This window comes from Rhinatrema bivittatum, chromosome 9 (genome assembly GCF_901001135.1).
Source record: "Rhinatrema bivittatum chromosome 9, aRhiBiv1.1, whole genome shotgun sequence".
NCBI classification, from domain to species: domain Eukaryota; kingdom Metazoa; phylum Chordata; class Amphibia; order Gymnophiona; family Rhinatrematidae; genus Rhinatrema; species Rhinatrema bivittatum.
In genome coordinates, this window is record NC_042623.1 from 81,003,613 (window position 1) to 81,024,973 (window position 21,361).

A 21,361-nucleotide genomic window follows, 5' to 3' on the forward strand; every position below is an offset into this window, starting at 1 on the left:
CCTTCCAGCCCTAACTCCGCCCAGACTCTGCCCCCAGCAAGCTATCATGTGCGATAGGCTTAGAAAATGACCCCCTAAGTTTGAATATCAAAGTTAGCCAAATAACTTTGCCGGCTATTAGCCAGCTAAGTACCCAAATATTAATTTAGCCGGATAACTTTCAAGTTATCCATTTAAATGCTTTGAATATGTACCTCTGAATTTTTATTTTTTCCTCAGCCGGTACAGAACCTGACCCATTATTTGAAAGTCTTTGTTGAACCTGAACAAAAATGCAAAAGGTTACCGATTCAGAATAAGGGCTGGACTAGAGAAAAACCTGATGAGATCTATTCGCTGGCTCTAGAACCAAACAGAATTTGCAGACAAAACCAATAGCTGACAGAATTTGCAATTTGGTTTTGACAGTACAAGCAAATACAATTTTAATTGAATATTTCTATACTACATTTCCAATAAAAACTGCCCAAGGCGGCTTAGTTGTAACAGATTTAGACCTCTTAGCTTGCTCCACCTCATTTTGGCAAACGATCCTAAGAATGTGCCTGATGAGCCACTGAGCTGGCCTGAGGTGGGACTTGGGTTCAGTTTCCTAGGTGGCTGCTCTGCTCCCAGGGTCAGCCAGGGCTCCGAATGCTGACAAAGCGACCTTCACATCCCCTTGGGGGAAGGCATACCAATCATCAAGCTATGACACCTAGTGGCTGGGTTTAGGAGCCACAATAGCAGGGATCTGGATGGAGACCTGGTGCAAGGCCGTCAGCCAAGGACTGGACTAAAGTAGAGTCTTTTAAGCTTTTATTGCTCATTTTATATTATTTTATCCTGTTTTGGTTTTTTTGCATAATCATTTTATGAATGTTATAAATTTATTTATTTAACTCTTTTATATACCGACATTCGTTTACACATCATATCGGTTTACATTATAACAATTGAACTCGGAAAGGAAATTACATCATAACAGGACGGGTAACTAGGAGATAACAAATTGGCATGCAGTGAAGTAGGCGAAAGGCGGAGAGGGAGTAGGAACAATAGAGAACAAATGCAGGGAGGAAAACTATTAACATTGTTGTGGTTAACACGTTGATTGGGGAGATTCAATACTGTAAGTAATAATACTGAGGAGGAGGGGGAGTTGACTATGTTACCTTCCTAGAATTGACAAACTGTCGAGTAGTGCTACAGAAGTGATAAGTCATAGCTGTAGTATACAAAATATTTAAGTAAGTTGCAAAGGGAAATAAAAAAGGGGAAAATCCCCAGGTAGTTGCTCACAGCACCAGATCTCAGCTCTGGTTCCGACTGAGTTGGAAACTCAAATGAACAAGAGAACTGTCCAGTCATAAAAGAAAACAAAACAAAACAAAATAAAGTGCTTTATATTATTTTATATTTAGGTCATGCCTTTTCATTGGTAGCTCAAGGTGAGTTCCCTGCCCCAGAGGGCTTACAATCTAAGGGGCTCGTTTACTAAGCTATGGCATTTTCCTCAGAGGGGGACAATATCATGGGATTTATGAAGCTGCAGTAGTGAGTACCACAGCCTAGCAAATATTTTCCCTGGAGGTAAAATGCTTTGAAGAAAAATACCATGGGTAATCCCCATAAATTCTGCACAATGGCGCCCCTGCAGCCTGGGGCCACCATCTTGTTAAAAGGCCCAATTGGCCTAAAATCCCCCCCCCCCCCAAGGTATTCCAAAAACATGGGGGTCTTGTGAAACCCCCTATCCCCCCCCCCCCAAAGACAGCCCCAGTGAACAAAATTTTAAAAAACTAAACTAAACAAAAAAAACATAGTAATGGTGCAAGCCTCTCCCTCCCGAACCCAAACCCTTTTTCTCAATTCCCAATGCCCCCTCCCCAGGCCAGGCCTTCCAAACTCCTCACACAGCAGCCAACCCCCTCCTTGCCCTCCTCCCTAGTCATACCTTTAACTCCCTGGTGGGCTAATGGGGCCTAGAATACCCTCTATGTTCCGAGCCCTGCCATGTCAAGTTAAAATGGCACCAGCCAGCTGCCTGGGTTTGTACTTCTGCCCCTATCACAGGGCCGTATACGAAAGAACCCACTTAGAGTGAAAAGAGAAACAAATCTAAAAATGTAGTTTCACCCTTAAATGCAATGCAAAAAAAATCTGAAAGTACTTTATTTGACTGGACCTCATAAGAAAAGTACTGAATTTTTCACCATATAAGTGTCCTGTGTCTTGTACATTAAATAAGTGCCTACTTTGTATTTATAATCATTGGCCCAAAGAAAAATCCAGTCTCCAACGTGAAAGTGAACATGATAGACACTGTTAACTTATTTAATGTACAAGACACAGGACACTGTTTTATATGATGCAATCTTAGTGCCTTTGTTTATGAGGTCCACAATATAAAGTATGCATTTGTTTTATTGGTAAGGCATAATATACCATTTATATGGTGAAAAATTCAGTACCTTTCTTATGAGGTCCAATCAAATAAACGGGCCGATACAGTACAGTGCACTCCGACAGAGCACACCGTCAGCCAGCATTTGGACGCGCGTTTTGGACGCGCTAGCTTTACCCCTTATTCAGTAAGGGGTAATAGCGCGTCCAAAACGCGTGTCCAACCCTCCCGAACCTAATAGCGCCCGCAACATGCAAATGCATGTTGATGGCCCTATTAGGTATTCCCGCGCGATACAGTAAGTAAAATGTGCTGCCAAGCCGCACATTTTACTTTAAGAAATTAGCGCCTGCCCAAAGGTCGGCGTTAATTTCTGCCGGCACTGGGGAAGTGCACAGAAAAGCAGTAAAAACTGCTTTTCTGTGCACTCTCTGACTTAATATCATGGCGATATTAAGTCGGAGGCCCCAAAAGTTACAAAAAGTAAAAAATAAAAAAAAATAAAAATTTAAAATGGGCCCGCGGCTCGTGGGCCGAAAACTGGATGCTCAATTTTGCTGGCGTCCGGTTTCCGAACCCGTGGCCGTCAGCGGGCTCGAGAACAGCCGCCGGCAAAATTGAGCATCGGCTGTCAAACCTGCTGACAGCCGCCGCTCCTGTCAAAAAAGAGGCGCTAGGGACGCACTAGTGTCCCTAGCGCCTCTTTTTACCGCCGGCCCTAATTAAAATAAATTATAATACTGAATCGCGTGCACAGGAGAATGGCTTGTGCGCGTGCTGGGAGAGCGGGCGTTCACCCGCTCTCCCGCGTTTTTATTGTATCGGTCCGAAAGTACTTTCAGATCTGTTTTGCATTGCATTTAAGGGTAACGTCCTATCACAGGGCCAGCATCATTTTATTGTGGAAGTTGCAGTTGTACCTATCTTTCATGAAAATAACATGGCTTGCAATTTTTCAGACAAGCCGTGTTATTTTGTTAGCATTAAATTACTCAGTAATGAAGCTTTGCAAGCATTAGCATGCAAAGCAGCTCATTACCATACCTGGATATCAGGGTGAAATAATGCACAGTATCGATGCAGTAAACGTCTACCACAGCTAAGTAAATGACCCTCTAAGTTTGTACCCAAGGCAATGGAGAGTGAACTGATTTGCCCAAGATCATAAGAAGTGTCAGTGGGAAAAGCAGGATTTGAACCCTGGCTCTCACCCCTGCTCTAACTCTGTTGTTCCTATGTAAATGTTCTCAATTGAACCAAAATTGAACTTGTTGGTTCCCAAGTACTGAACTGGTTACTAAACTTCTATTGGCCTCAACCAGAATTAAAATGGAACAATTTTAGTCATACTGAACCAAATAAAGTAAAGATTTGACTCCCTGTTTAGATATACTTTATGTTAGCCAAAACAGGAACTTCTGATTTTAGCAACTGTTTTAGCATCACAAACTTTCATGTAGGCTTAGACAGAGGACTTTGAAATCTCGGTCTTCGGGGCATTAACGAATCCAAACTTCAGCAGAGGTCTATTTACAGTTCACTTTTACTCATCTACTAACATAATTAAGTATTAATCGGACGGGTCATACCTGATTACTTGTGCTACAAGATGATAGATCCAAAGGTGATTCTGAAAACTAGAACGCAGGAAGTCACAAGCAGAATCCAATACAAAAATTCACCAAAAGCAAGACTTTTTAAATCATGCTCTTAATATACCATGGATATAAATGCAATTAGAAAGGTAAAAAAAAACACAGTAGAATAAGCTCTAATTTAGCAATGTAACTGTTTTAAAAAGAAGGTAAATCAAAAAACAAACAAAAAAAACCACACGCACTGGTTGATTCTTTTTCCTTCGATGTAGAAAGCCCCTGGCTAGCCTCAGACTTTGCTCCAATAGCTCTGTTTTGGTGGCTAGGCGAATGTTATTCCTAGATATTGCACACTGACATGCAATGGTCCCAGGCTATAGGGAACTTATTCCAGCTAGCTGGGCTGACACCGGCATTTCAGCCGAGATGTTAGGGGAAGCTAAAAAAAAAGTGCCCTCCTCTCTCTCACCTAAAAGCAGAAACTTAACGCCACGCAGCAGTCCGAGCACCCTAATCCGTTCCTGAGCCTCCGGGGACCTGCGCTCCAGAATCCTCTCCTCCGCAGCCTGAGGCGCCCCCCAGCTCTTCAGACGTCATGCAAGAGCCAGAGCGCAGCCAGGCTTGGAGGAAGGGGAACGCTGACTGGGTGCCGCTGGGTTGCTATGATGTCACAAGAGCGCCGGGTCCCCCTCCCCCTCTCCACCCCCGGTGTTGCCAGTTTCTCACGGCCAGGAGAAAAACAAAGCAATAGCTATAACTTTATAACCCTACGAGTGACAAACTAACAGCAGCAGTCCTTAGTTTTGTTTTTTTTTTACGGTGCTGCTGGGACCTTAGAGGCTCTTCTCCCTGATCCTGGGGGACTGGCCTAGGCTGAGCCTCGTTCCTGGCTTCTCTGCTTTCTCTCCTCCCATGCATTTTATTCGCCTTCCTCTTTACTGTGATTGGGGAAGAAGAAAAATACTAAGTGCTTGGCAGTTTGTTTGCTCTGTACGAGTCATAGCAGCAGATTATCCTGATTGTTAAAAAAAAAAACCCCAAAAACAAATAGCAAGAAAGGTTACGGTAAGCAGTGTAGCAGAGGTGGCTGGCTTTGTGCAGTATTGGGAGACGCGGGTATATGCAGTAGTACATGCAGAGTAAGGGGTAGGGGTAGGCACAGTCTTGTCTGAGACTTAGAGCTCTATGGGAAAATTGACGGCGCCAGGGATTTGGAAGGGCAACCTATATTGTATAGGTGAAAGCTAAATTAATATTCATGTTCATTCTAATGTGGGTATTTAAGTGGGACCCTTCCTTCCCCTCCCACAGCAGTAGAAATGTTTGAGGGGCTTTTGCCCTGTAAAGGTGTCTTGATTAGATTGTAAACTCTACTATGAAGGAACTGTCTCATGTTTTTGTACAGCACTATATACATTGGGTAGTAATACATGCGAGTTGCTATGATTGAAATTATATCCTCTTCTGTAGATGTGGCCATTCCCACCAACCAAAGGTATGGGAGGGAGGGGGGCGGGTGTTAGGACAAGGCGCACAACCAATAGGAAGACACCACAGGATGGGCAGAATGATAACTGACAGGCCCTTGCTGACTGCAAAGGGAGGGTGATGAAAAGCGCAGCATGTACGTCAGATTCAGATAACTTTATTGGCATAACAATTTTACATGTGTTGCCAAAGTAATATGCAAAATGCCTACAGCTAGCCTGGCTGAGTGATGGGAATCTGAATTGTCAGTGCAATTGGGCTCTGACATGTCCAGCAACATTATGCAAGTATATGTGTGGCATTAATCCACAGTAAAAGAACAGAATAAGAAGAGAGCTCCAAGTTTGGCAGTTATATTACAGTACTGTATGCTGCTTTTACTGTTAAGCTGCTAGATGCCGCAGGCTGTCTCCTAGAAGATTTGGTTTTAAAAGTAATACATCTTCAGTCATTTCAAAATCCTTCATTCTCATGCTCATTGTTGGAATATGTCTTCAGTTTCACATCAATTAAAGTAGTGAGACTGAGAAGAGATTTTTTAATAGGTATACAGTGAGCTCAATTTTACATATTTGATATGACTGCCAATCAGGCTGCTGGCAAGAAATGCTACAACTACACTGTCCACACAGTGGGCCAGATTTTAGTACCTACGCACGGGCATAGATTTGTGTGCGCAACTTGGCGCGCACAAATCTATGCCTGATTTTATAACATGCGCGAGCAGCCGCGCGCATCTTATAAAATCCGGGGTCAGCACGCGCAAGGGGGTGCACACTTGTGCACCTTGCGCGTGCCGAGCCCTAGGGGAGCCCCGATGGCTTTCCCTGAACCCTCCGAGACCGCTCCAAAATCAGAGCGGCCTTGGAGGGAACTTTCCTTCCGTACCCCCACCTTCCCCTACCTAACCCAACCCCCAGCCCTACCTAAACCCCCCCCCCCAACCATACCTTTGTTATGCAAGTTGCGCCTAGCCTCTGGGCAGGCGTAGGTTGTGTGTGCCGGCGTGCGATCCCCCGGCCTAGAGGCCCTACGGAGGCCTCTGGCCACACCCCCATCCTGGACCGCCCATGCCCCGCCCCTTTTTTCCAAACCCCGGGACATACGCGCGTCCTGCGGCTTGCGCATGTCGCCAGGCCTATGCAAAATAGGCTCGTGCGCATAGGGCTTTTAAAATCTGCCCCAGTATGTATAGGATGAGGGATCTTTTTTTAATTTTTCATTTTCACAAATTTCTTTTTGTCTGGTTTAATAAATGTCATATTTATTAGTGTATATTAGTTAAGTTTTGCATTTTATATTTTCTTTCTTGAAGATTTTAAAGGTAATGAATCTTAAATCATTTTACAATCCCTCATTCCCATGTCCAGTATTTATATTGCATTTTAACTCATTTTTACGCAATCTGGAGACTTTTTCACAGTGATCTAGTGATTTTCTTCATTTTAGAGTTGGCAGCACTGGAGGGGGGCCAGCCCGAGTGGAGGTACTTCAGCTGTTTTGGTGAGGCATGTGTGTGAGGTGCAGGACTAAGTGCTGAGAGAGGCATTGGAGTCAGTGAGTGTCATGTGGGCTTGGAAGTGCTGAAAAGGGATATGAATTGGGTGAGGGTGACTGCTGCAGGCAGAAAACGCAATAATTTTTCATGATGTTGCTGGCATGGGGGGGCCACTTGCATGAGCAGTAGCACAACAGCAGACATATCTGTGTCTGTATGGGACATCTCCCCCCCAGTTTACATCAGTTTAAAACAATTTTGCAAGCCTTGGTATTTATGTTCTATAGATTACTGAAACTCCTTGTTTGTAGGCTTGCCTGCAGAATTTTTAAGCAGCCTATTTATTTATATTCCACCTTTCAGTAGTTCAGAGTGGATTACATTCAGATGACAGAGTATAGTTGCAAGATTGGTTATAGGCAGCAGTATTAAGAGATCATGTTATTCCTTTAGAGCCAGTACAAGGGTGTTAGGCACCCTAGGCAAACCTTCAATCTTGCACTTTCCTCTTACACTTTCCTATTGGCAGCAGCTCTGACATAGCATCCCCTTCTCGCTCTGCTCAGCATCCACCTGCCAAGTTCTGCATCCCCTTCCTTTTGCTCCATATCCACAGTGCCCGGCATCGCTCATCTTTTATGTTTTCTGTTAAGTAACCTTTTTTTCAAGTTCCTACCTTATGCCTTTGTTAACAATTTTATTATAAATGTTCTCTGTATTTGACTATGGAAATATTTTTTCCTGCTTTTTCTGTTTTATGTAAACCGGTATGATTTGCATTTTAATGTAAGAATGTCGGTATATAAAAATTATAAATAAATAAATAAATAAATAAATAAATCTTCTTCCCTTTTCTCCCTTCTCAATATACCAGCATCAACCTTCTCTCTTTGCCCCCTTTCATGCAGTGCTCAGCATACTCTCTCTCTTCAACCCCTACCTGCCCAGAATTCTCTCTTTCCTGTTCGTACCCCAGATCAGTCCAGACAAGTGGGTTTTGCATCCCTACCAGCAGATAAGAGGCAGAGAACTAAAAACTTTGAGGCACTGCTACATAACCGAGAGAGTGCCACCTGCAGTCCTTCAGTATTTCTCTGTCTCCAGCAGATGATAGAGGTGCAGATCTGCAGTTAAGAAAAAAGAAAAAGAAGGGACAGAAGAAGAGAAGTTAGAAGACATTCCCTGAGGTGTTAGTTTCCTTCATGGGCCATCCCTCAGGTTGAGCCGGGCGAGCTGGGAGTTGGTAATCCCTGATCAGTTTTAGCCCGCAGCAGCCTCTGTATGGTGTACAATTCTAAGTACACCATACAGAGGTGTACAATTCTGGAGACAACACCTTCAAAAGGATATAAACCGCTTGGAGTTGGTCCAGAGGGTGGCTACTAAAATGAGAAGTGGTCTTCGTTCTAAAGCATATGGGGGTAGACTCAAAGATCTAACATGTACACAGAGAAAAGGCAAGATAGGGAAGATATGGTAGAGACATTCAAATATTTTGAAGGTTTTCATGCCCAGGAGATGACCCGCTTTCAATGGAAAGGAGGCTCTAGAACAAGGGGTCATGGGATGAGGGTGAAAGGGGGTAGACTTAGGAGTAATCTTAGGAAATATTTATTTACCAAGAGGGTGGTGGATGTATAGAATTACCTCCCACTGGAGGTGGTTGAGCAAAACAGTATCTGAATTTAAGAAAGCATGGGATAAATGCAGGGGGGTAATTCTGAGGGAGTGATGGAAATTGTAAGGGCTAGATAAACTAGATGTTTGGCCTTTTTCTGCCATCATGTTTCTATGTTTTTAACACATGGGACAAGCAAAGGATCTCTGCATGATAGGAAGGGACTACCAAGCTGAGCAGATGTGCATGGCTAGGCAGGATGGGCCATATGGTCTTTATCTGACATATTTTTGCCTTACATTTTCTACCTTACAGTGTCTACTGCTCCCCTGGTAGACCAACTGCATCTCAATCTCTGTCTTTTCCAGCCTGGGTGGCAATCTGACTTTATTATAGACTACAACTCTCCAGAGTCTGTATCTTAAAGCTATTCTCCCCTTGTCATGTTCCTTATATATAGTTTACAGCCTGCTTGCTCTATATCCTTAGGCTGCTTCTCAATGATTGGACCCTTGGTTTTCTCTCACAAGCACATTGCCCTTATCATGTCACTTCTTGGTTTTTCTTTTCTCCTGCCATCTTTGCTCTGAATGTCTTTGTCCCATTTGATCTAATGACAAGTGGTTTTTTCTAGTCACATGATTTAGTATATTTTGCAAGTACTTGATAGGAAAGTTATGTTTTAAGAAACTGTATAAAAATATACCTTCAGGGAACTCCAGCATTTGACTCATGTAATATTAATAATTCTGGAAGCTCTAAAAAAAGGTAGCATAACAGATGAGACGTAGGATGGCAAATGAGGCAGCTATAATATGACACTTGTCAGGCAATAGATGCAAATTTAGAAAACCGTTTTTGCAATCTGATTACCTTTTTAAAAGTGATTTTAGGAATTGTTGATATTAAATTGTTACCATCTTCATTCTGTACCTTTAGGGCAATACATGGCAGTTTAAAACTCTTCTTATATAGGCATTTCTTCCACAGATACATTCTCTGATGCCTGGTAAGTTTTCTGGGTCTGAGAATAAGGTTTCTTATGAACCTAAACAGTCCTTTACTTAACTTCTTTCTCTTAATGTGATTAAGAGGTGTAGCAGGATATTCAGGAATCTGACAGGTTCCAAGCAATGCTTCTGTTATGGCCCCTGGAGTGAGACCACTCAGATTTCACATAGGCCACCTTAACTAGGATTTGAACCAGTGTTCTAGAAGTCAAAGGAGCTGTAATGTTATGGCTATTTGCCCTAAGCCACCCACTCCCCATGGTTGCTTTGTAAAATGCCATCATTCTCCTTGAAATAAATGCGATTAGAGCCCAGCACTGAATCGTGCAGTGTATTCTGACAGATTTATTTATGAAATGGGAGAAAAGAAAATCAAGCATATTGGTTGGTGAGACAGTGCCATGTGACCATGGACTGACACATAAGGACTTTCGTCTTCAGTTTTTATTTTATTTTTCATGGGACTTTATCAGAGTATATTCCAACAAGAGCAAAAATGGGAAAAATCAGTGGAAAAAAATGCATTTTGCCTGATAAATATATTTGTTCTTTTTGTAATAACCACTAATAAATTCTTTGGGGAAATAAAATGAAAATTGAAAACGCAGGTTCCTGCACATAGAGCAGCCACATTGCAAGGTGCTGACCAATGGGAAAACATCAGTGTGCTCTGAATTCTGATTTGGGAAACTTTTATTGGCATGATACTTTGCCAAAGTAGTACATGAATTGGTTAAAATAAGAAAAGAAAGACAAAATATTGAGGTCCATGTTCAAAAGCCATTTAGATGAATAACGTAATAGTTACCTGTCTAAATGGGTTACCCAGATATAGCAAGAGGTATTCTGAGGAGGAGCAGAGTTAGCTGCATAAGTCTAACTGGCTAATTTTAAGATAGCCGGGCATATTCAGCAGCACGACCCACTGCTGAATATACCCTGCTAGTTAGCCGGATATGTTTATCTGGCTAACTAGCTGAGCCACACAGCAGCTGAAAATGGACCCCTATATATTTAATAGTTCTAAAAACAACAAAGTAAGCTTACAGGGTAAAGAGAAGACAATAACAAGGGCAATGTCCAGGTTCTAGTACTGTATCCTATTGTCCACTGAAATATCAACATTGTCATGCCCCATAACAAAGTTATAGGTGAAGTAAAGGCTGGACATTCTATAAACACCATACCACACTCCAGGTTGTGTATTAAAGGATTCTGATGTACAAAAGAGTTTTTTCATAAGCCTGAAATGGGTGAAAAAAGGTATGGAGGCATTGTATGCCATGGCTTCAGGCCTCTCAGAAAAGCCTAATTTACAGCCTGCCCCTCATAATTGTCTGTGTGAAGGTCTTAGAGCTCTCCCACAGCACATCCATACCGTCAGACAATAATGCAAAGAGACCAAGCTTTTATAAGTAAAACCTTTTTTATAACACTGCATCCAGGTTTTATAAAGTAATTGCTCTACTTACTGAGATAGGAAGATGTGGACATGATACATAAAGCACATTTAAGGATGTTCAACCCTGAAGATTAGAATAAGACTTTACATTTCACTTATAATACATTGGTATTTACATTGTTGTTTTGATACAAAGAGTGCATTTGTTATTTACACGATAGGACTCGATTTATAAAAAGGTTTTATCCCCACAGGCACAAAGTAGGACAAAACGTATTCTAAATCAGGTCTCGGGGAATAAATTAACATTTGTGCTGTCTCCATTTCCTCGTGGCCAAGATGAGCTGTGAGTCCCGTCTCTGCCAGTGGTAAAGCCTGCTGATCAAAACCTTGCCCTGCTTCACGTCCCCGACCATGACGTACACCATGGAGCGGTGGCTGCGGGTCATTCTCTGAGCGCAGCTCTCGTTAATAAGCAGCCACTGCTGAATCAGGTTGCGAGTATTGTATGGCAAGAGCAAGCCCTGGTTAATGAACTCAACCTGGCCTTCGATGTCATACTCTGGCTCCCCAGACGCAGTCTTTCTTTTCACCAGTTTAGCTTTCACCGCTGAAGCAAACAAATCAACAACATTAGTTCCATTTTGCCTTTGACCAGACCCAGTTTTACACTCGCTCATTGCCCTATGTTTTATTGCAGTTTGATTGCCACAAACCAGCCACCAAAAATAAAAGGAAACCTGATTTTTCCTTTTTGGGTTCATTGTATTCTATCTGGCTAAAGCACGCACACACCATATAAGGTCCATACTAAAAAAGAAACTTTTAGACAGATAACACAAAAGTTATTGTCTAAATGGCAAAATACGCAAATTCAGCCACATATCAGACTAAATTATAGCCAGATAAGTAGTTATCTGGATTAAAAAAGGGCACTCCAGGAGTATCCTGGTGATGGGTTGTTATCCATCTACGGCCTAGATTTATCAAAATGTGGTAAGTATCACATGTGATAGCAAAAGGGGTGTGGTTTATGCAAATATTCAGTTTATGACAATTTGCACTAATTACTTATGCAAAGAGCTAAGTTAGTGTGATAACATTATCAGACTTTGCGATAGGTGCCAGACCTGTTGTACTTCCTGCATACAATCACAGAGAGAGAGAGAGAGAGACTGGCCATAATGTCATCTCCCTATATAGGTATTTGTATCCCTATGGTAGGCCCACCTAGTAACTCGAGGTGGGCCTACCAGGACTCTTTACCTGGGTAACATCAAGCTAGGTAGAAAGAACATTGTACAAATCTCATTATTGGGTGAGTTTCCTCACTCCGAAGGTCATCAAATCTTCACAAGAGACCACTGTTCTGTTCTCACTTTGAATGTCAAAGTGGCCCCTAACCCCTACACTAATACCTAAACCTCACCTCAAGTTACTAGGTGGACCTACCATAGGGATACAAATACCTATCTAGGGAGATGACATTATGGCCAGTCTCTCTCTCTCTCTCTCTCTCTCTCTCTCTCTCTCTCTCTCCCTCTCCCCCTCTCTCTCCCTCCCCCCAATCACCTAAAATAGGTGTAGTTAAAATCAGCATTAGGTCTGTGTGATAGCTCTTCACAGACAGGCAAGCCCACTCCTATTTTCCAAATTTGCATCGCACCATACGATATGGTGCTATCGCATGCGATAAGCCCTTAACGCATGCAAAAATGCCTTAGCGCATTTTGATAAATGACCCCCTAAATTAGCCAAATATCGCATATATCCAGCCTTGTGTGGTCGGATAATGTGCAACTTAACTGGATATCATTAAAAGATAGCCAGCTAAGTAGTACTGTCATAAACAGACAAAATAAAAGAGCCAACAGGCCAATCCCCTCTCTCCCTGCAAAATGTACTATAAAGGCCCTGTCAGGCTGTGCCATCCTAACTGTTACAAACCTGTTTTAAGCCTTGAGAAGTGTCTAGCATTGTACACCAGACCCCCTATCCTGGTTGTTGCTAAACAGGACGATCAGCTCGCCCACTCCTTCCCCCACATACCCTCCTCACAGGGATGATATGTGGCATCATCCCCAGGATACCTTATTTATCCCTGCTGGGAGCAAGGGATCCTCTGCCTCACTCCCAGCGCCTCCAACGCTGCCCTGACAGAGGCAGTACTGGAAGCCTTAGCTTGAATGGAAGCTTACACTCTTATCAGAGCAGCGCTGGAGGTGCTGGGAAGGAGGGTTAAATAAGGTGTTAGGGAGGATGTGTGTGTGTATGGGGAGGGGGGAGGAAACAGTGCCACACTCCCTCTTTTCCCTACCATTTGCCCCCTGGAGAAGTGGGAAATGAGTGAATGGTGGTGGGGGGGGGGGGCATATTGTGTGTGTGGTGCACTCTCTCTGGGCAGTGCAAGAGTATTAGGCACCCTAGGCAAACCTAACAGTTTTGCCCTCCCCTCCCTCTCCACACATAATTAAAAATGATGCATTTATAATACCATATTGTACCTGAAAAAGGATATTGAAAGTATAGGCTTCTGAGGTAAAAATATCACAACATGTATATTATGGGGTAGATTTTCAAAGGGTTACACGCGCGGGTTACACGCGTAACCCCCGAAAACCTACCCCAAACCCTCCCTGCGCACACCGAGCCTATCTTGCATAGGCTGCCGGCATGCGCAAAGCCCTGGGACGCGCGTAAGTCCCGGGGCTTTCCTGGGGGGGGGGCATGTCGGGGGCGTGTCACGGCTGGCTCGTCATTGGGGGCATTCTGGGGGCGTGGCCGCGGCCTCCAGACCAGCCCCCAGACCAGACCATGACGCTGCGGCGGCTGGCCCAGCGCGCGCAAGTTACGCCTGCTTCGGGCAGGCGTAACTTGTGCAACAAAGGTAGGGGGGTTTAGATAGGGCCGGGGGGTGGGTTAGGGAGGGGAAGGTGCAGGGGGGGGTGGAAGGAAAGTTCCCTCTGAGGCCGCTCCGATTTCAGAGCGGCCTCGGAGGGAATGGAGGCAGGCTGCGCGGCTTGCCGATTTTGGGCAGCCTTGCGCGCGCCAACCACGGATTTTAATGGATGCGCGTGGCTACGCGCGTATCTATTAAAATCCCGCATACTCTTGTTTGCGCCTGGTGCGCGAACAAAAGTACGCGCGGGCGCAGATTTATAAAATCTACCCCTATATTTGCATGCTGGAGTGCCAAACAAAAAACCCTGCAAGAAAGACACTTGGAACCAATATGGTATTAGGCCTGTTGTAAAGAGCATCGGGTGTGGTCTTAGCCCTCAGAATGCCATGAGTAAACTCAATTACAATTACAAGATAGTAAACCGCCTATACCAAAACAGCACTAATTGCCAGCATGCAAACAGTAACAACCCTACCTATGAAAAGGCAATGCTGCAGATATTATACCAAGTCCTAAAACACCAACACACCTCCCACTGGGGAAACAGCAAGCTAAGCTGCAATAGATCCCTCTACAGAAATTACATGCACCTACAGAAACTATACAGTACTTCACCTTGGTCACACATGCAGAAACAGACAGACCCTTACCAAATAAAGAACAAAATGACCATAATGTATAAATAGAAATGTGCAGACAAAAACTGAACTGGAAACTGCAACTCTATGTAGTGCAACCATGATAAAATGGAAACATCATCATTCCACATAAAACAATAATAAAGTCAAGAAATATAGCACATTAATCATACTAGTAAAACCATACTAATAAAAAAATAGATATTTCAAAATAGCTGACAAATAGAGCATCATTCAATAAATTCATAAAAAGTTCTCAAAAACCAACAAAATATTTCAAAACAGCAGACACATCAAATTATACCCAACAATTAAAACTAAAAAGAAAATAAAAAATTCCCACCTCCATACTTGGGTACTTTTGATTTCCAGTCACCCCGAGATTGTTGTGGGATTAGTGGAGGAGGGAGGACTGTCCACAAACTTTGTCCTCTCATATACTGTAAATATACTCTCTAACATACTTATGTTCATGTTCACACATACATACATGCATGCTCTCTCACATGTTCACTCACAAAAACTCATTCATTCTTCTCCCCCTCCAGATTGCACAAGTCTGAGCAGCCTCCACCTTCAGTCCACACAGTTGACTGGACTCCTCTTTCTTCTTGGGGCACGGGCTAATGCTGCTTTGGCTCCTTTCTTCTGGCCTTGCAGGCCAGTGCTGCTCCTACTCCTTATGGCTGCAGTGATTGTGCTTCCTTCTTCCCACTCGGACAAGCCTATGCAATACAACTTTATCTTTCAGGCCCACACAGGTGGGAAGAACAAGGAGGCACACTTGTTACAGTACTGCCAATGCTGTGCCTGCACTCTCTCTCACTCACACCTCCCCATACATTCTTGCTCACCATCTGCTTCCCATCTTTTTCCCGTTTTCCTCTCACTCCCCTCTTCTACCTCATTTGCACCCCCACTTCCCTTTCCTCCCCTCTCATTCACGCCCCCTTTACCTTTCCTCCTTTCATTATGCCTTTCATTCCTCCCTTCTCACTCACCCCTCCCTCCCTCTGTTCCCCTCTCACTCACCCATCTCTTCTCACTCAACCCCTTCCCTCCTTTCCCTCTCATTCACCCCTCTCTTTTCACCCCTTATCTCTCCCCTCCCTCATTCACTGTCTCTTTTCACTCACACCCCCTTCTCTTCCCTTGTCTTGCCTGCTTTTATCTTCAGGCTCTTCCCTCTCATTCACCTCCCCCCTCCCTTCCCTTCCCTTTCACTCACACCCGCTTCTCACTCAGCCCCCTCCCCTCCCCCCCACCGGTTCATCTTTTTCTTTTTGTGGGTGGGATGTGAAAACCCCACCAGCACCACCACGGGGATGTTCTTCTGGCCTGCGAGAGATGGGAATCCCATGGGCACCTTGTCTTCCTGCACTCCCATGGTTCACTTCTGGCCTGAGGGGTGTGGAAACCCCGTGGGCACATCATTAAATGTGGCAAGATGAGGCATCCACCACAAGAGCGTTTTTGGGAGGGTCCCTAGATTTTGCCAACCCCAGAGGACTGGCTGTAGCGAGAGGGGCAAAAAAGGCTGTAGGAGAAGACTGGCTACTGAGAGGCGAAAAAAGGCTGTGGGAGTGTAGGGGAGGGCCAGCTGCAGAGAGAAGGGGAAAAGGCTGTTGGGGAGGACTGGCTGCAGAGAAACTGGCTGTGTTGGATTTGGGAGGACCCACAGCACTGAAAGTGAGAGACCTATTTTGATTGTAATAGGTCTGGCTGCTGCCATAGAAGGGAGAGCAGTGCAGAAGGAGGTGCCATGGATAGGAAATGATTATATACTCCTTTGTGCTGAGGCTGTTCATAGTTTTGTTTTAAATATTGTGTGAGGGAAAGTAATTTTCAAAGAGACTTGTGCAGGTAATGTTTTACCTAGTCTCACTGGCAGCAGCAACTTCAGCAGTTATACCCTATACACTTGGCTATTTTTCAGAATGTATTTATTATTTCATTTATTTGATTTGTCCCATTTTTAGCCCGGGTTAGGTGTTGCTTTGATTTCTATGTATGGCCCTGCCCTCTGAGTGCTGGCTGATAGTGCTGGACTTCCTGATGAATAACTGCACACTCCTTCTGCCCAAGCACATCAACAGCAACAGAAAATGGGTGCAGAATATGAGGTGGAGCCAGAACTTATTAACCAACTTTTATTAGGCACATTAGCACTCGCCTAAATAGGAGTGGCACCTTGGAAAAGATAAGACAGGAAGAAGAACAGAGAGGTAGTACAGCATAGAATCCAAAATATTCCATACAACTAGAGTGCCCCCCTGCTGCGTACATACAGCATCCATACACACACACACATAGATAGAAAGATAGATACACACCCAGTGAGAAATCAGGATCAATCAGCTACAAAATCTGAAAGTCTGACACTACTGGAAGTAAATTAGATTAATCCTCTTATACCTTGTTTCTCATATATACTACTTTAGAATATCAAATATATCTTTACTTTGATTCTGTGCCCAATCACATTCTACAGTATATATATATATATATATATATATATATATATATCACTGAGTGCTAATGATAGCATAATAAACAGGCCGATTCATTAAAAAGTGCGGGAGAGCTAGCGCTCCATGTTGAGCACCTGCTCTTCCCCAGGCCCACCGTTTGCACCTGCAAACAGGCACCTCTCCTGGGCATGTAATTTTGTATTTAAATTAGGGCCTGCGCTAATAAGGGACTAGCGCGTCCCTAGCGCCTCCTTATTAGCGGAAGTGGCAGCTGTCAGCAGGTCCGACAACTGATGCTTAATTTTACCGGCATCGGTTTTCGAACTCGCTGCCAGCCACGGGTTCGGAAAACGGACGCCGGCAAAATTGAGCATCTGTTTTCGAACCCGCCGACCGGCAGGCAGATTTTTTATTTTTGGGGCCTCCGACTTAATATCGCTATGATATTAAGTCGGAGGGTGTACAGAAAAGCAGTTTTTTCTGCTTTTCTGTACACTTTCCCAGTGCTTTATATGGTTAACACCTGCCTTTGGGCAGGTGTTAATTTCTGAGAGTAAAATGTGCGGCTTGGCCGCACATTTTACTTTCAGTATTCCGTGATAATAACTAATAGGCTCATCAACATACATTTCCATGTGATGAGCGCTGTTAATTTCTGGGGGGTTGGCCGCACATTTTCCACGTGCTATTACCCCTTACAGTATAAGGGCAGGGGCGGATTGGCCTATCGGGGGATCGGGCATCCCCTGGTGGGCCGGCCGCTCTGGCCACGTGGTCTGCCGAGTGCAGCCGTGACAGAGCCGCGCTCGGCAGACCACGGGGTATCTCCTGGGCCGGCCTGGGTGGAAAATCCCTGGGCAGATCTTTACCCGGAATCTGCCCCTGTATAAGGGGTATCAATAGTGTGTCTAAAATGTGTGGACAAACGAGGGCTAAACGGTGCGCTCGGCCTGTTTGGTAGGGGTTTTAGGGTTTGAGCATTTTTGGAGCTCAATACAGGCTCCCTGCTGTCAGCAGTGTCAGGTAGCGGGGAGATCTTGATGAAAATGTAAAAAACCCTGATTTACAACTCCCTGGTTTGGTGTTCATGCTGCCCCTCCCCCCCTTTCCCCCTCCCCCCCCCCCCTTTCCTCGCTTCCAAACTGCTGTACAACCACATGGATGAGGGCAGCAGTAAAGTGGATGGTGCTGGCAGCAAGGGAGCCTCTACTGAGCCCTGACGATTGCCCCCCCCAAAAAAAAGCAAAACAAAATCTCTCAATATTGGCTGCAAACCGTAATGCTAACAATATTAAAGGCAGTACTCTGCCCTGATCTCATGTTTAATTGGTCTTTCTCTCTGCCAGCATCTCTCTTCCTTTTCAATAAATGTGCTTTTTTTTTAAACAAAAGAGACACAATAGACAGAAACACTCTTTAATCTCATAAGAGTAAGGCTGATTTCTGGTAACAACTAAAGGTTTCCTTTTTCTCTAAAAGTCTGGTAAATTATGGGATTAAGGATGGGAGGGAAGTTTTTGTAAGAGTTTGCTCTTGGAGGGGCACACGTCCTCCCCTTCTGTTGCCCTAAGGCTTACTCGTGTCAGACGGTGCAGTGTTTTGGGAAGTACACAGCAGCAATAATGCTAACACACAGGAGGATTGTTTAGCGGATACGAATGACTGATCATTGCAGCTCTGTGTGTGCCTATGGCGAGGCTCCCTCCCTGGGCGACCCAACTCCACCCTAGGGATGCGGGAGCCCCTGGCCTTCCTCGGTCTGTTAAGGATTGAAGCCCAGACCCTGCCTTTTGACTAATGGTGTTGTTTTAGTCCTTTCCAAGACAGCCGGATTGATAATCAAGCACCTAGGTAGTGTCTCACAAACATAATCCCTTCCCAAGGTTAAATGTCAGTGTCTGCTGCGAGTGGGAGAAAGGGGCGCACACGGCCCGTGCCCGAGGTGGATCCTCTTTGCTCAGAACTGGCACAAGTCATGCAAAGGGCTTGGCGAGGTCAGTAATGAACCAAGCTAGATTGCCATGAGAGTGAGGTACTTATTAAGACCCTGTGCCCTCTGCTCTACCTCCTTACTTTCACTGCGACTGCTAATCCACCGTTCCCACCTCCCACCCCCCACCTTAAAAGGCATTAAGTGAAGGATCCTGGCCGAGATGGTTTAAGTTCTTATGAAGTGCAGCACGCAAAGGGGATCTGAAGCCCCCACCTGCAACTCGCACGGTCCGCAGTCCAAGTGGCACGTGGGTGCGCTGGAGAAGTAGCACGCCCATCCCTAAATTCCCAATCTGTCCCATCCCCCACTCCAGTAACCCAGACTTACCAAAGTTACTGGCACAGAAGGCTTCCAGGACGGCTGTGTACGAGAGCGCGTCTTCCACCGCGGGGCAGCCCTGACACATCGCCTTCGGTAGTTCTGTAACGCGCAAAGTCAAACGTTTTAACGCTGAAAAGACAGGCACTCCCTCCCCTATAAGAACCGGACTGGAAATGAGTACATGCCTTGTAAAGAAGGCGATTGTTGTACAGCAGTCCCTCAATATAAGAAATGGACTGGAAAATCAATATATATGTGCACTTTTTAAATAAAGAAAGTAACATAGGGCACAGAATGTACTTTGCGCAAGGAAACATTGGCTTCCTATAAAAAGAGGGCTTTCTCAGTAGGGAGGATTTGCTATCATTATTATTAATTAAATGACAGAATAACGAGTATATAAAAGCCGAATGGAGCCATTTCTCCCTTTTCGCTCCTGCTTGCCCTAAATAGGGCTTTCCCGGTCACCAAACATTTGCATTTGCCCGACTCCTCACCTTTATAGATGTACTCCTCTTCTTTGCTGAGGGGGGCCAGGCACATGTCCTCGCCCGCGGGGATCCTCTCGCAGTCCAGGCTGGCCGGCCAGGGGTGGCCGTGGCAGGCCAGCAGCGGGGCGCAGCTCCTGCGCACCGCCAGGCACACGCTGCGGCAAGGCTGGATGAAGCTGCCGAGAGAGACGCGCAAAGTCAGCCGCGTAGGGGCCGGTGCTGCTGCTGCTGCTTCCCCCAAACTGCGCTCCATTTCTAAGGCAATGCAAGCAAAGCTGCCCTCCTTCAAGAGAAAGAGCAAGGAGCGATTCCCAACGGAAGAGCCGGAATGCTCTACAATAACAAAATACAACGGAGGGATGCCCTAATCGTTAATAAAGATTGGCAATTCTTTAGGGGTTTTTTATTTTATTTTATTTTTTTACATCTCTCTATATTCTGCAGTACAGTGGTTTTCCCTAAAGCACGGTTTATTTCCAGGAGCTCCTGCCAAGCCCTGGAAGATGCACTTTAAAAGCGCGGCGGTACTTACGTATCCAAACACACTGGAGCAAAGAGAGAGCACAGAAACGTCCTCGCAAAGGGATGGCAGCCGGTCTGCAGAAGATGCGACCAGTCAGCCGCTTTAGCAATCACCTCTGCCAGGCTCGTGTGCCCCATCAGATTGGGAAGTCGCATCTCCGAATAGCCAACATCATGGCACATGGCCAGCTCCTTAGGAATAACCACGCACTTAGTAGATAATCCAATGTCAACCCCACCGGCCAGACCCACTAGAAAGCCAGCAGCAAAGACAAATATTTGTGCAGGGAGCATCACTCTATCTTTTTTTTTTTTTCTGGCTGCGGAGCTTTCTGATAGCGAGTTGTCAAGTCCTCCCGGCGATGCACAGACCCACTGAGATCCTTACGGCAGGATGCCTTATATGCATGAAGCAGCAACCTGGTCCATTCATTATCAACAGCTTATCAAAACACTTGAGACAGACTTCGCTCATTGCCTATTCAAGTGATTGTTGTGATAACTAAAGAGGTGGAGACAAGGCTAGGAGACTCTTTCAAAAGTCACATTTGCATAGTGGCTTTAATTAACTTTGAAAATGTTGGGGCTGCAGCGTGTTCTGCGATATTGGATATTAAAAAGTGACAAATTGGGTGGTGGGGGGAGAGAGAAAAGGGGGGTGGGGGTGGGGGGGGGTGTTATCCCTGTGCTAACTTGAATGAAGCCAGGTCCTAGAAAGTGAGTGGGGCAGACAGGCTGACTCCTGGGGCTGGTTTGTCTGCTTTGTACTCTGGCATGGCTGGTTTCAGGGAAAACACCCCAAGGACTGGCTTACTCAGTGAAAATGGTTTGTTATTGCTAATTGCTGTACCTTGCTTGCTCTGTTTTACAGTGTTTCCTAAAGGAGGGGCCCGGCACTACCAGGAGACAGCTTTCTGGTGCTTAAGTCATGCTATACTAGGGGCTCCCTTAATGGACTACCCCTGGGACTCTCCCTAGAGAAGGGTAACCATAAGTGTATAATCTGACAAGGCCTTTTAAAAAGAG

The 21,361-nt window shown here is 44.9% G+C and overlaps 2 protein-coding genes across 3 annotated transcripts in view; both read right to left on the bottom strand.

Moving 5' to 3' along the window:
- Positions 1–4,858, bottom strand: part of HDAC10 (histone deacetylase 10) — a 45,414-nt gene extending 40,556 nt beyond the window's left edge. Inside the window, exons 1-2 of one of the 2 annotated variants that reach the window (XM_029617394.1) lie at positions 4,451–4,858; positions 3,976–4,023 (exon numbers count right to left, since the gene is read on the bottom strand). The gene's annotated coding sequence lies outside the window, so the exon portion shown is untranslated. Of the gene's footprint in view, positions 1–3,975; positions 4,024–4,226; positions 4,403–4,450 lie in introns of those variants that run through there. The other variant, XM_029617395.1, reaches the window with a different exon arrangement.
- A 6,441-nt stretch (positions 4,859–11,299) lies between these two features.
- LOC115099559 (secreted frizzled-related protein 2-like) overlaps positions 11,300–21,361 on the bottom strand; it is a 33,767-nt gene continuing 23,705 nt past the window's right edge. Inside the window, exons 2-5 of the mRNA XM_029617292.1 lie at positions 20,346–20,586; positions 19,820–19,989; positions 19,329–19,421; positions 11,300–11,607 (exon numbers count right to left, since the gene is read on the bottom strand). Of these exons, the coding sequence (XP_029473152.1) occupies positions 11,300–11,607; positions 19,329–19,421; positions 19,820–19,989; positions 20,346–20,586 (812 nt within the window). The remainder of the gene's footprint in view (positions 11,608–19,328; positions 19,422–19,819; positions 19,990–20,345; positions 20,587–21,361) is intronic.